Source organism: Ceraceosorus guamensis (assembly GCF_003144195.1).
Source record: "Ceraceosorus guamensis strain MCA 4658 unplaced genomic scaffold IE81scaffold_34, whole genome shotgun sequence".
Lineage (NCBI taxonomy): Eukaryota > Fungi > Basidiomycota > Exobasidiomycetes > Ceraceosorales > Ceraceosoraceae > Ceraceosorus > Ceraceosorus guamensis.
This window is the reverse complement of record NW_020290029.1, coordinates 95571-107767: the sequence shown is the minus strand read 5'-3', so window position 1 is coordinate 107767 and position 12197 is coordinate 95571. Positions and strand designations below refer to the sequence as shown.

The window sequence follows — 12197 nt, the reverse complement described above, 5'->3', positions numbered from 1 at the left end:
GTCAGGTGACGTGCAGCACAAAAGAAGAACAGCTCGGTTTTGCAAAAGGATCTTTGTGTACTTTACCCTTCAGATGCTCGCCAGCCCCGTTAGCGAGGGAAGCCGTCGCGAGAAATCGCGACCTGAATTCGATGAGCTCATTACATTCAATCGCTAAGTTCGGCAGTCTCGCAACAACCAGCCTCTTTTGACAGCCCATCCCTCGCGCTGCAAAATTCGAGATCTCAGCGTGCCTCTTGCAGGAAACATTCTTCCGCAGCGCGTGCATCGACGCAGTAAAACAGAATCGCTTAAAGCAAAGTAGTCTCGACGATGATACCGGTGACCTGGTAAGGGTCGACAGAGCTTGCAGGGCGACGGTCCTCGAGCTGAGAAGCGTAAAGAGAACCCGTGAGCAACCACGCTTTGGCAGACTGCTGAGCCTCAAGATGAACAAACTCACGTAGCCCTTGCCTTGAGCAGCGACGTGACGAGGAATACGGATGGAAGCTCCGCGGTTGGCAACGCCATAGGAGAACTCTCCGATGTGTCCTGTCTCGTGCTTTCCGGTCAGACGCAAGTCGTTGTCCGCGCCGTACACTGCAATGTGCTCCTTGTGGCGCTTGCCCAGCTTCTCGATGGCAGCTTCAATAGCCTTGATACCGCCTTCCTTGCGCATCTCCTCAGTGGAGAAGTTGGTGTGGCATCCAGCTCCGTTCCAATCTCCGGGAACGGCCTTGGGGTGGAAAGAGACCTTCACCCCCCACTCTTCGGCAACGCGAGCCAGGATGTAACGAGCGACAGTGAGTTCGTCGCCCATGTTGATTCCCTCGCTGGGTCCGACTTGGAACTCCCATTGAGAGGGTGACACCTCAGCGTTGATACCAGAGATGTTGATGTTGGCGTAAAGGCAAGCGCGGTAGTGGGCCTCGATCAGGTCACGTGCGTAGACCTTCCCAGCACCTGAGTGAGGAAAGAGCCAAGGCATGCGTCGCACGTCAGCGACTCTATTTTGGGTGGGCCTTGGCCTGCTACTGCAATTTGACGCCTCGAGTCTACGCACCAACACCGCAGTAGTAAGGTCCTTGGGGCCCAGGGAAACCACCCTTGGGCCAGCCGTAGGGCTTGCCATCGACATCGAACAGAGAGTACTCCTGCTCCATGCCAAACCATGGCTTGTGAGCCTTGGCCTGCTCCATCGCCTTGGCGGCAGCATGGCGGTGGTTGGTCTTGTTGGGGGTGCCATCGTTGTTCCAGCACTCAGCAAGAACAATGATGTTGTCGCCTCCGCGGAAAGGGTCGGGGTAGTACGCAGCGGGGCGCAGGTACACATCAGAGTTGCCACCAGGGGCTTGCTCTGTATGGTGAAGGGGTAAATTCTCTATCATCAGCGTGGCCAGTCCCGGGGCCACTTGCGTCTGCTGCACCTCGTGCTCACCGGTGGAGGATCCGTCAAAGTTCCACTCCTTTAGCTCTTGAAGAGACTTCACCTTAGAGTCGAGCGTCTGCGCAGCACAAGACAAGAATGCGTCAGATCCTCTTTGCGGCTGCTAGTTTGCGCGTGTGATCTCACTGTGGTCTTGGAGCGGATCTCGCCTGTAAAAGTTGAGATTTGCAGAATCAGCTCATCGATTCAAACATCTGAAGTGATTCAAATCAGGCGACACGCCCACAAGCCAGCCTTGTCGGTGCACCCTTCAAGCTCTTGTTCAGAGTGTGGGCTTCGGCGACCCTATCTTATCTAGCGTCCCCTGCCGAAGCTTATGCAGCGCATCACACGAGCCCACAGAGGAGCGCGAGGAATTTCAGATGCTCACCAATTCCATCGATCCAGATGTACTCAGCTTGGACCTTGCCTGGGCGAAGTAATAAGGACGCTCATCAGCGGACAGCTCGAGCTCGAACCTCTAGGTACGCTACTCACCACGTTGGTCCAGCTGCATGTACGGGGCCAACAAGTCTGCAAATCGGGGAATCAGAATCAGTCAGCATGCAGCGTCTGCCTAGTGATGCGGCGCAGCGCTCGGTGCTGCAGATCGAAGCTTGCCAGGTGACTGCTGAGGAGGAGGAGCGCATGATGTCGCTTCTGGCGCAGAGCAAATACTCACTGGCGTTCTTTTGGAAAGGGTTAGCGCTAGCCATGTTGGACAAAGTATGGGGGGTTGATGTGTCAAGTATAGAGGCAGGATTGAGTGGTCAGAAATGTAATGTTGTGGTGGAGAAGCAGGAACAAGGTGGCCAGATGTTTTATCTCTGACATGTTCAATGCTTCGCCTGCTTCCGAGAGATAGGCGATCCTCAAAGACGGAGCCCCGGCAAACTTTGCCAAGGGGGCACACCCCGAGTCTTGCGCTGCTCGTGCATGGCGCGACACTCACAACTGAGCGAGCTTTGATTTGCTTGTCTGCGTGAAATGCGTCATGAACCTGTGCATCTTGATGCTGGGCTGCGGGCCAAGTGCCTCGCCAGGAGCGCAGCTCGGACGACCGGCCAGCAATCGAAGCGATGTGTGTGCGCGCGCGCGCATCAACACGCGACGATGTTGAGTCTGGTCCACCGCCTGCATACGTGCATGCAGCACAGCTAGGCAGTCGCCAGTGTGCCGTACGATAGCCGCTCGCTGGTCTGGAAGCATATAGGGACCTAGTGCCGCCTTGCTCGCTCCGCTTGCTGCCCCTCTCCGATCGGCACCCGGGCCACGCACCAGACCGCACGAATCGTGAATCGCGTCCGCGGCCTTGACGACTCGACCTGCCTGCTGGCCGTGCATGCTGTGGCTGGCGACACACCGTGGCCGCGCCGAGGATTCAAGCTCCACCACACCCCATCAGCAGCAGTCACGAGTCTCAATTCACGATTGGGACTCTCATCGATGCTGGGCGTTTGAATCGGCCCCAACATTGACGATTCGTGTGTTCATCCTGGCCATCAGGCTTAGCTCTGTCTATCTTAGTTGACAAGCAGTCGCAGTGAGCGTGACAGAAAGGGGGCGCTTTTTTATCCAGTGTGACCGTCGCCGCTCCGAACAAACCTAGCGCAACTTTCTCTGCCTCCTCACGCTTTTCCTCTGCTTTTGTGTAGGCCAATCAACGACGCCGCTTTCAAAACCATTTGTGCGGACGTCCGCTGTCGCTCCGACAGCCATCTGCAGCTCGCGCATGAACCAGAAAAACCTCTTGCACTTTTTCACGATTGCGCTTGACGGCAACTAACCGCACCAAGCGCTCATCCTCATCCATCTGTCCCGCTCTGCTCCGCTTCTCTTTGCAGTCCACCCGGTCTGGCCGCGTCCATTTGACGCTGGGCAAAACTGTGTCGCCGTGCGATACGAAGAGCTCTTTCACCCTAATTTGTGACTCGCCATCATCCATCCGCCCTATAGCATAGCTGAAGAATCTGAGCCGTGCGGCCGAGCACTCACTCGCACACTCACTCACTCACTCACAAGCCGCTAAACCTATGCGCGCAACTCCTTTGATGGACTCGTGACCACACTCAGCTGAAACTCCGATCGCAGACCGCGTGCACGCATCCACGATTTCGGCTGCCGCGAAAGGCTCGATCTTTTGATTAGAGATAACGAGACGAAGCCTAAGCTGGACTGCATTTGGAGCCGAGTCGGCTTCGCACGCTTGCACTCAGACTTGACTCCGAACAAGTCAAGGTCGCGATGCAGATTCTGCAACAGCTGATGAGCCTTTCCGCACGAAGAGCATCGCAAGGTGGATGCCGTGTGGGTGGACAGGCCAGGCAGGCTACCAAACCTATCACGGCTGATGAGTCTGAAAAATCGTCCGAGGATAGGACCACGTGGCGATCGACACGGCCCGACAATCGTGAACTCCAAATCACGTGGTGCATGGCCCATGCAATCTTGAATCTCGATTCTGATACAGATTTGGATTTTGTGTGGACGCCTGTCCGTCCATTCGAGACTTGCGTTCGTGCTCTCGCACCATCAATCTCGACGGTCCGATGAGCGCTCGAGTGGCGCAAGACGTCCCAGCGTCCATCGAACGTCGAAGGATGACATCAGGCCCACTCAGTGACTGCTCGACAATCGCACAGTGTCGGGCCTGCGTGCCAATCAATCCTCCCAGTGTGCATGATGTTTGGATGTGTTTGCAAGGTGTGTGAGGATACTTGCCAATCCCAGGCGTTTGGGACGAAGATGGGGCAAGAGCGTGTTTGCGACGAACAAGATGGTGCAAGAGCGTGTTGTACAGGGAGAGCGAGTGCATGCCAAAAAATGAGACAAGGTAGGAGGAAGGGGGCATCAAATTGAAAGGGCAGCTGTTCAGCGCTGCATGTCACAGGAATGCCTGTGGTAAAGATACTGCGGCCTCGATCAAGGGTTGATTGACCTCACCGGCTGCTGGTTCGGGTGTCTGCTTCAGTCGAGTGCTTTGAGTTGAGTCGTTTGCTTGATCACGAGAGGAGGGGGAGGTGGAAGGGAGCTGTTTGTTCCCCGTCGGAGATACTGGAGGCCCCTGGTGATCGTGGTCGAGTAAAGCAGATTGGCTGGAACCCGTAGCCTTCATCTCGAAGCTATCTAACTTTTCCTCCAGATCGTGCTCGTGCTTGTGCTTCTTTGCTGGTGCAGCAAGACGAGCATCGCCAGATGAAGAGTGGGCTGCAGCTATATCTTTGGCAGCTTCTTCTGCACCGGCAGCTCCTTTGGACGTCATCACGGAGTAGGCTTCCTTCTCTAGTGCGATGCGCAGCCTGCGCTCCACCTCCTCCTTCTTCTTCGTCCGACGTCCACCAAGCCAGATGATGATGCCGGCAACTGCATTGCACGAGAGACTGCAACTGATGATCGTCGCCGTCAAGACTGTGGGTCTGTGTGTATACTTGATGCCCCAAGTGATCCCTCCCAAAGCAGCTTGCAGCATCGAATGGCAGTCCAGCAAGCAGACGATGACGATCATCAAGTCAAGCGGGAATGCTCGCTATCAAGGAAGCGATGCGGGTCGTGAGTCATCAGCGAGCTGCCAATTGGCACCACAAGACCCATAGAGCACTGATAGACTCACGTGGGTAGATGTCTCGTGGAAACGATAGAAAGTATGGCTCGCGTGGAAAGCGCGCTGGTGATGTTCCAAGATCTTCTGCTCCTCGGGGGTGAGCACCACCACATCTTGCACATCCTTGACCAACTCGCTCTGCAAGCTCTGATTGCGCTTGACGGTAGGCCTCTTGAGGTTCGCCTCCAAATCCCCTTTGAAGTCGTTGCGAGGCGTAGCAGCCGCTGTCGAGCTGCCTTTACGAGTCGGGCTTCCTCTTTGCGCCTCAGCACCCGGCAGAGTGTTTGGATCCAAAAGTGCGGGCGGAACAGTCGCTACAACCACACCTTTGGGTTCGGTAGCCTGGGCTTGACGGTCCGCATCATCCGTCTGTCGCCGCGCACGCGTACTGAAGAGTCTCGCGATCCAGCCACGCTTTTCTCTTCGTTGAACATTAGCTTCGGCGACCTTATTGGCCAGATCTTCCCGTGAACTTCTTGGAGAGGGCAAATCCTCCGGGATGATGGCCAGGTTGCGACCGTCCTGTGCGGGTCTAGGGAGATCGTTGGGATCGACCAGTTGTGGCAAGAACATTTCTCGACGTCTCCTCCAAGTAAGATGGTGATAGTGCGCGATGTGAATCATGCGATACGTATCGACGGCTCTAAAGGGCGCAAAGCCGAGTCCTACCGCCGCGAACAAGGCGCAAAGGATCTGGTCGCAAATTTCGATCCAGTAGCGTCTTCTTGAACCAACATTGATCCATCCGAGGATGAACAGCACGATAGCGCATCCCCAGAACGTGACGAGGAAGCCGTATAGCGTCATAATGAAGCCGATGGGAGTCTTGACAAAAGCCCAAAAGCCTCTCAAGCCTCTCCGAAACTTTGCACGCCTGGTCAAAAGATCTCGCACATGCTCGTCCAGAGCGCTCCTTTCCTCCTCGTCCATGGCTGCCCATCCTCGAATATGACCCTGAGCTTCCGCTTCATCTTCGGCTTCTTTGCGCGCTTGTGCCTCTTTCGAGATGGGCGTTCGGAAACTGACTTTGCTTCCCATCCGACTCATGAGTCCTCCGCCTGAGAAACGAGACACCAGACTCGGCCTTCTGACACCCTCTGACGAAGTAGCAAAAGGTTGGGCACCGCCCGAAAGTCCCGTCTGCGAAGCGGCCAACGAACCTCGCCGCGAATCGCCAGAGAGGCGCGATCTCAGTGATCCTGCCCTTGTCCGTGAATCGGTGCTCTGCGCTTCGACCGCAAGACCTGCGCGAGAGCCACGACGATAGCCAGCTCGCGGATCTGGCAAGTCGTGTGTGGATCGTCGAGAATAGAGGGAAGGAATGTGCGGTACGAAAATCGAATTCTGGATGTTGCTCAGATAGCCCAGCGTGCTCACTTCTGGATCGACGACATCGAGCTACGAGCGGAGGTGGTCGCTACAGCTCAGCGCACATACCAAAACACTTGACATGACCACGCGTCGCAACTCACATAGTTAGCAATATCCTCGTCGTGATGATCATAATCCTCCTCCTCGGCCTCGCGCTCGTACGAAGCTTGCTGATTGCCCCAGGGCGACGTGAAGTTGACGACGCCTTCTTCTGGTGCTCTAATCGCATTTACAGGGTTAGACTGGGCATTGCGCAGTCCAGAAAAGCCCAGCAAGCGCTGTGACGCAGGCTTTGAGCCGCCAGCGTCGGCCGAGGCTCTCCTCGCGCCGCTGCCCGATTTGAAGTAGGTGCTGCTATCACTGCGACCAGAGGCAAGCTGGGCTGAGGGGATGCGAGCGAGTCCACCTTGGTTGTGCGTGGAGTGTGGAGAGGAGCCATGTGGCGAAGTTGGCTCTTCCGTCACTTGTGGCAGTCGACTTTCAGCGGCGGCTAGTTGAGAAGGTGCAGGTGCACGAGGCATGGACTGAGAATTTCCCGCCTCGCTTGATCGAGCAGCATCATCATCTTCCTCTTCTTGTTGCATCTGCTGGTCGTCACCTCGACGACCGGTCGAGGCAGCTGAACGCTCTTGACTGGCCAGACTCTCGACCACGCTGGGTCTCTGCACAATACGTGGTCTCTTTGCTCTACTGGAAACTCGCGGCGGTAATGAGAGACGGACCTGCTGTCTCTCTAAGTCGCCCGCAAGTGGGGATCGCCGACCCGAGCCAGCAGCAGCCGGATCGTTCACCAGGATGCCGGAACTACCGCTACTGACTGTATTGGGCACCTCGCTCCGTGCTGCTGTGGGCCCATCATCCTGGGCAGGTTCGATTCGCTGAAATGGCAATCTGTGTCGCCGGATGCGAATCGGGTTGTTGTGTTTCGCGGGCATGACGATGCGCGGATCGGCGGTGAGGTGGTAATGCTTTTCACCAGCACTTTTTCGGCATTTGGTGAAGATCAGAGCCGTACTTGTCGCCTTCTGCGCAAAACCCTGTAGACGCAAAGCAACGTGGCGGACACCAAGAAGCCACAAGGGTGGGAGAGCAGGAGAACGGGATGGATGGTAGGCAAGGGAGAAGAAAGCGCGGCCACACGATCCTCAGCCTATTGCTTTTGCGCCACCTCGAGGCGGCTGCGTGGGTGCGATTTGATGGTGGAAGCTTTGAAAGTCAAGCTCCAACATGTGCAATCAGAATAGTGAATGCGGACAGCCGCCGGTGTGTATGCGCGTTCAAGCCTGACGGCGCGATTTCTCCGTCGAAGCGTGTCGCGCCCGGGAGCGCCACGCCGGCCATGCAGTGGTCGGTCGTCGCGGCATGCAGCAGCAGAGAGAACACGCGGATGGAAATTAAAGTTTTGAATCGGGGATCGCGAATCGTGAGTCCGAATCACGATCGAATCGTGAATGGTCAATTGGAAGCAAAATCCAGGTTTTCGTCTCTGACCGAGGCGAGCGAGCGATGCGAGTCGGGGAGAATGATGGTGATGATGGTGATGCTGCTGAAGGACAAGAAATAGTTGCGAGTCACTGATTTCGAGGTAAAAGTCGAATGTGAGGGTGAAGTCTGTGCAGCGGCGCATGCAAGCAGTACCATCCACATCCACAACCACATATCCACCTTGCATCCGTCTCGCGAGGAGGTCGGCATCACGAGTGCTGCGCCTCGGACCCTTCCGGCCATCGAGACATCACGCATGCTTGGAAAGAGTGAGCAGGCGCAACTCGTGCCTAAGGTGCAATTGGTGAGTCACAGTAGTCGATGAAGTTGATAGCTGCAGCAGCAATGGATACCCAAAGCCTACAATCTGAACGATGGCAGTCCATCACAGTCAGAGTAGTGTGAGTGAAGAGCAGTGGCAGCGAAAGCCGCTCGAATTCGCCGGTACTCACGACTTCTGATTCTGATTCGAAGCGTGCTGTTGGCAGCGCGGATGTCCGTGCACGAGCATATCCATCAGAATGCCAATCAGCATGCCCCCTCATGACAGAAAGGCATTCACGATGTAAGATTTACTGAGTATAGTAGTCAAAGTAGAGGAAATCGTGATTGTTGGCGGAGTTGCAAGCTACAGTCCAAGTTGCATCAGTCACACATTAGGCATCCTAAAGCGCCGTCTGGCATGATACATGTATATGCTGTGTATAGCCCAGCCTGCCTCCTCATCAGCACGTTCACTGCAGCACAGCTGCAACGCACGTCCTGGGCGAGATGTAACACAAGTATGCTCGAAGAGCGGAGACGATCGAAGGGGAAAAACGCCGTTCGCGGACGGATTCAGATTCAATATTGCTGTCTCGTGAGCGACCGTGGAGCACATCCCAACGCAGAGTGACGTCAATATGCAGCCTCACAACGTTGCAGAGTCAGAGTCCACGGTTCAGCTATGAGCTGCAGCATTCAATTCAATTCGCACGCTCTTCTGGCGGAATGTGCGGCTGCATGGCATGCAACCAGCGACATCGCTCAGCACATACGCAAGCAAGAGCGCCGTGCGATCGCGTCCTCGCATCGACCACTGATTGCGACTCAGACTGTCTGTCACTCACAACAGCAGTGGTAGCGTGACTGTAGCTGACTGACTCCCTGTTTGATTCTTGATTTCAATCGATCAAAATCCCTTGGCACAATCTTCGCTACAGCAGCACGTGCACGCTCCACTCACAACTCGTGACTGCTCTCGCGAGCGCCGAACCAACTCGACGGATCGATTCTGCCCCACAAACAAGCCAAGCCAGCTGCTTTTTTCCCGGGACCGTGCTGCAGTAGGACGGAAGTCGGAAGTCACTGAGTTCCCACGTCGATCATCCAGTAGCCATCCATTGCTGATCCACGTCCAGCCTTGCTTGTGATCGATACCCTCCTTCCATCCAAGGGGCCATCAACATCGCTGTCCGATTCGCCTCTGTCAAGCAGTCTCCCAGCAACGCACACGCGCGCGCGGTCAGAAGGAACATTGCTCACTGTCGAGATCATGGCAGGAGCACAAGAAATTTCGAGTGGAGAAGAGGCAGTCTCCAGTCAAAGCTTTCCTCGGAAAGGCTCCGAGACGTCCTCGACAAGCGCTGCCTCCCACAATGGACTTAGTGCCAGCTCCATCGCACCGAATGGCAGCAGCGCCACTTCGAGCGCGGTGGACGTGACCACTCCCAGCGTCTCTTCTCGCTCCTCGAGACTGAGCAGCTTGGAGAAGGACGATTCGAGCGAAGCGCTGCAGAGGATCCGCAAGCGATCTTCCTTGTCCCGAGCCGGATCGCCAAGGTCGCGTTCCGAATCTGGCTTCTTCGCAGCTGCTCGGACCCAAGAAAAGGGCATACAGTCGGGAGAGACAAGGTCTTCAGCTTTACCCGTCGGCGCGCTGTCTGCTGGGTTCCTGGCAAAGCTGGTGCAGGGTGTGGTCGACTCGTTGGAAGATCGTTTGGAGAATCTGGCCAGCAGACCGGATTGGATCGGGACGGCGGCGAGCTTGACGCTGGAGCGTGGGTACTGGATCGAAGATCGCATTGCGGAGGAGGAGATCCTTAGAAGGGAAGCTATTGGCGGCATCGACAACATGTGGCTGCTCTTGAGCGACACCACTTCCTCCTTTAATCCAGTTTGTACAGCCACCTTTGTCTTCAAGGAACCGCCTACCCTGGACAAGATCAAAGAAGCGCTCAAGGTTCAGTCAGATCTTTTCCCAAAATACAAGCAGAAATTGGCAAATGTAGGAAGAAAGTGGCACGGTGCACACTTTGTAGACGACCCAGACTGGAACGTCAATAGGCACGTTTCCATCCAACGACTTCCCGAGCCTGCGAGCAAAAAGGAGTTGGAGGAGTACACGGCCAGATTCATCGCCAAAGACTGGGATTTCGACAAGCCACTATGGGAGTCGGTCATCTTCGACAACTTTGTGGATGCGCAGCGAGGTGCCAAAGGAGCTATGGTCACACGCGGTCATCACACTCTCACTGATGGGCAGGGCTTCTGCTTGTCTCTCTTGAGCGCGACGTCTTTCCGACCCGAGCTGGAAAGATTGCTCAATGATGGAGCATCCACCTTGAGACTTGCTCGCCGAGGTCGCGCCAAACCTTCTAAGCTTCATAAAGCGCTCAAGCCATTGGATAAATTTCAAAATACTCTTTTCTTGCAATTAGCCATGCTCGCCTTGTTTTGGAGTATGTGGATAGTCTCGCTCGTAGCTGATGCTTATGGCAGCATCGAGCAGGGTCTCGTCATTGGGTTTTGGTGGCTCTTTACGGCGTGGAGACAGCGCTACGCCACTACGACATACCACGGTCCTCGTGTCAAGGGCAAAGAATTCTCCACGAGCAAAGCCTTCGAGATGGATGACATCAAGACGATCCAGAAAGCCTTCAGTGGACCCACACCCGGAGGTATCATTGATCAGATCAGCGGTCGAAGAGGCAAATACATATCTGGACACATCACGCTCAATGATGTGCTGTGCACCGTCATTGCGGATGCGATTATCGATGAAATGGACGACATGGACGAAGACCCAGCTCACCACCCTCCAGGGCTATTTTCTTGGATTCAACGCTCGGCCAATGCTTTGCTGCCCTCCCGCATCGCGCTGATGATCCCGATCAGCATTCGCCCTATTTCCAACACGAGCATGAGCAACTGGTCCACGGGCTCCATCGCCTACCTTCCCTGCGGCAGCGCCAAGGAGGGTCTGCCGACTGGGGCTAAGGCAATGCACAGACGCTTAAAGGGCAACTCTAGGGCGCTCAATACCCTCAAGAGAGGCTGGCTGCCTACGCTTAGCTTTTGGGCCATTCAGTTGACTGGTCAAGCTCCGTGAGTCGAACGCATCGACGTGAAATTAGTGATTGTTCTTTGCTCCTCCACTGACTCGGTGGGATTGCGTTTCGCGCCTGCTTGACACAGGATTTTGTACCCCTCCGCACTTTGGACACCGGTGTCCGCCGTAGTTCGCTGGTGTCTTGAATTCACACTGTGCTCCTTCACCGCTGTGGTGAGTGCAAATTTCCAAGCGTGGTTTGGGCGATTCGCAGATTATTGACGCGCCACTAGCTCTTCTTTGCAGCTCACCAATGTACCCGGTCCACCGGGTGAGGTGCACCTGGCAGAGTCGGAAGTGGTGCAATGGACAGCTTCGCCTCCTCAAGCGGGCAAGAACACGCTGGGTATCGGCATCATTTCATTCAACAAGCGTTGCTGCGTCACCATTGTAGCGGACCACGTTGTCGATTGCCCTTCAGAAGGCGTCGCGGATCGAATCACCCACAAGGTGGAGAGGAGATTCACGCAGTACTTGGAGGTGGCTAGAGACATTCTGAAATCTGCGGAAAAGAAGAAGAAGAGGAGAGAAAGTAACGCTGCTGGTATCTCCAACTGACCCTCATTGGCTTTCGCTCTGCGTCCTCATCTTCCCTTCTCTTGCACCTCCACTTGTTCTAGGCTTGACCTGGACCTTCGGCAGCGCACGCTCGTCTGTCGGATCGCATTTGCACGTACCTGCCTCTTGTATTTGCAACCTGCGCCATTCGTGACTAGACGGAATGGATCGATTTTGGCATCCTCGTCTTGTTTTGGAAAAATCATGAACACGTCCGTTCGCGATCCTTGAGCAATTCTGACTGGTCAAGCAAGTGAACTTGCGAATGCGATTCAAGATTCCAGGGCTGAGCTTTATCATGACGGCTCGGTGTACATTCTGCTTGACAATCAGGGGCAGCAGCGGGGTGATGCATTTTGATTCTAATTGGCGACGCATGATGATGACCCCGCGGGGAAACCTATGCG

At 55.3% G+C, this 12197-nt stretch overlaps 4 protein-coding genes across 4 annotated transcripts; 1 reads left to right on the top strand and 3 right to left on the bottom strand.

Moving 5' to 3' along the window:
• Positions 1-127: 127 nt before the first annotated feature.
• Positions 128-2196, bottom strand: IE81DRAFT_323872 (putative GLN1-glutamate--ammonia ligase). Its single transcript, XM_025514076.1, has 8 exons — positions 2088-2196; positions 1904-1939; positions 1797-1835; positions 1553-1575; positions 1418-1484; positions 1043-1336; positions 443-942; positions 128-368 (listed from the first exon to the last, which is right to left on the bottom strand). The coding sequence occupies exons 1-8, from the start codon at positions 2119-2121 to the stop codon at positions 291-293; spliced, it is 1071 nt and encodes a 356-aa protein (XP_025369209.1). The 5' UTR covers positions 2122-2196; the 3' UTR covers positions 128-290.
• Positions 2197-4289: 2093 nt separating this feature from the next.
• On the bottom strand, positions 4290-6404 carry IE81DRAFT_290894 (hypothetical protein; the record flags this gene model as incomplete). Its single annotated transcript, XM_025511871.1, has 4 exons — positions 4290-4931; positions 5016-5119; positions 5480-5938; positions 6131-6404. Coding segments are annotated over 4 exons (1479 nt in total), but the record flags the coding sequence as incomplete, so codon positions are not given.
• A 1016-nt stretch (positions 6405-7420) lies between these two features.
• Positions 7421-8242, bottom strand: IE81DRAFT_146112 (hypothetical protein). Its single transcript, XM_025510399.1, has one exon. It carries the CDS (start codon positions 8047-8049, stop codon positions 7528-7530), a length of 522 nt encoding a protein of 173 aa, XP_025369207.1. The 5' UTR covers positions 8050-8242; the 3' UTR covers positions 7421-7527.
• Positions 8243-9396: 1154 nt separating this feature from the next.
• Positions 9397-11790, top strand: IE81DRAFT_330464 (hypothetical protein; the record flags this gene model as incomplete). Its single annotated transcript, XM_025515190.1, has 3 exons — positions 9397-11228; positions 11319-11406; positions 11479-11790. 3 exons carry the CDS (start codon positions 9397-9399, stop codon positions 11788-11790), a joined length of 2232 nt encoding a protein of 743 aa, XP_025369206.1.
• Positions 11791-12197: the final 407 nt, after the last annotated feature.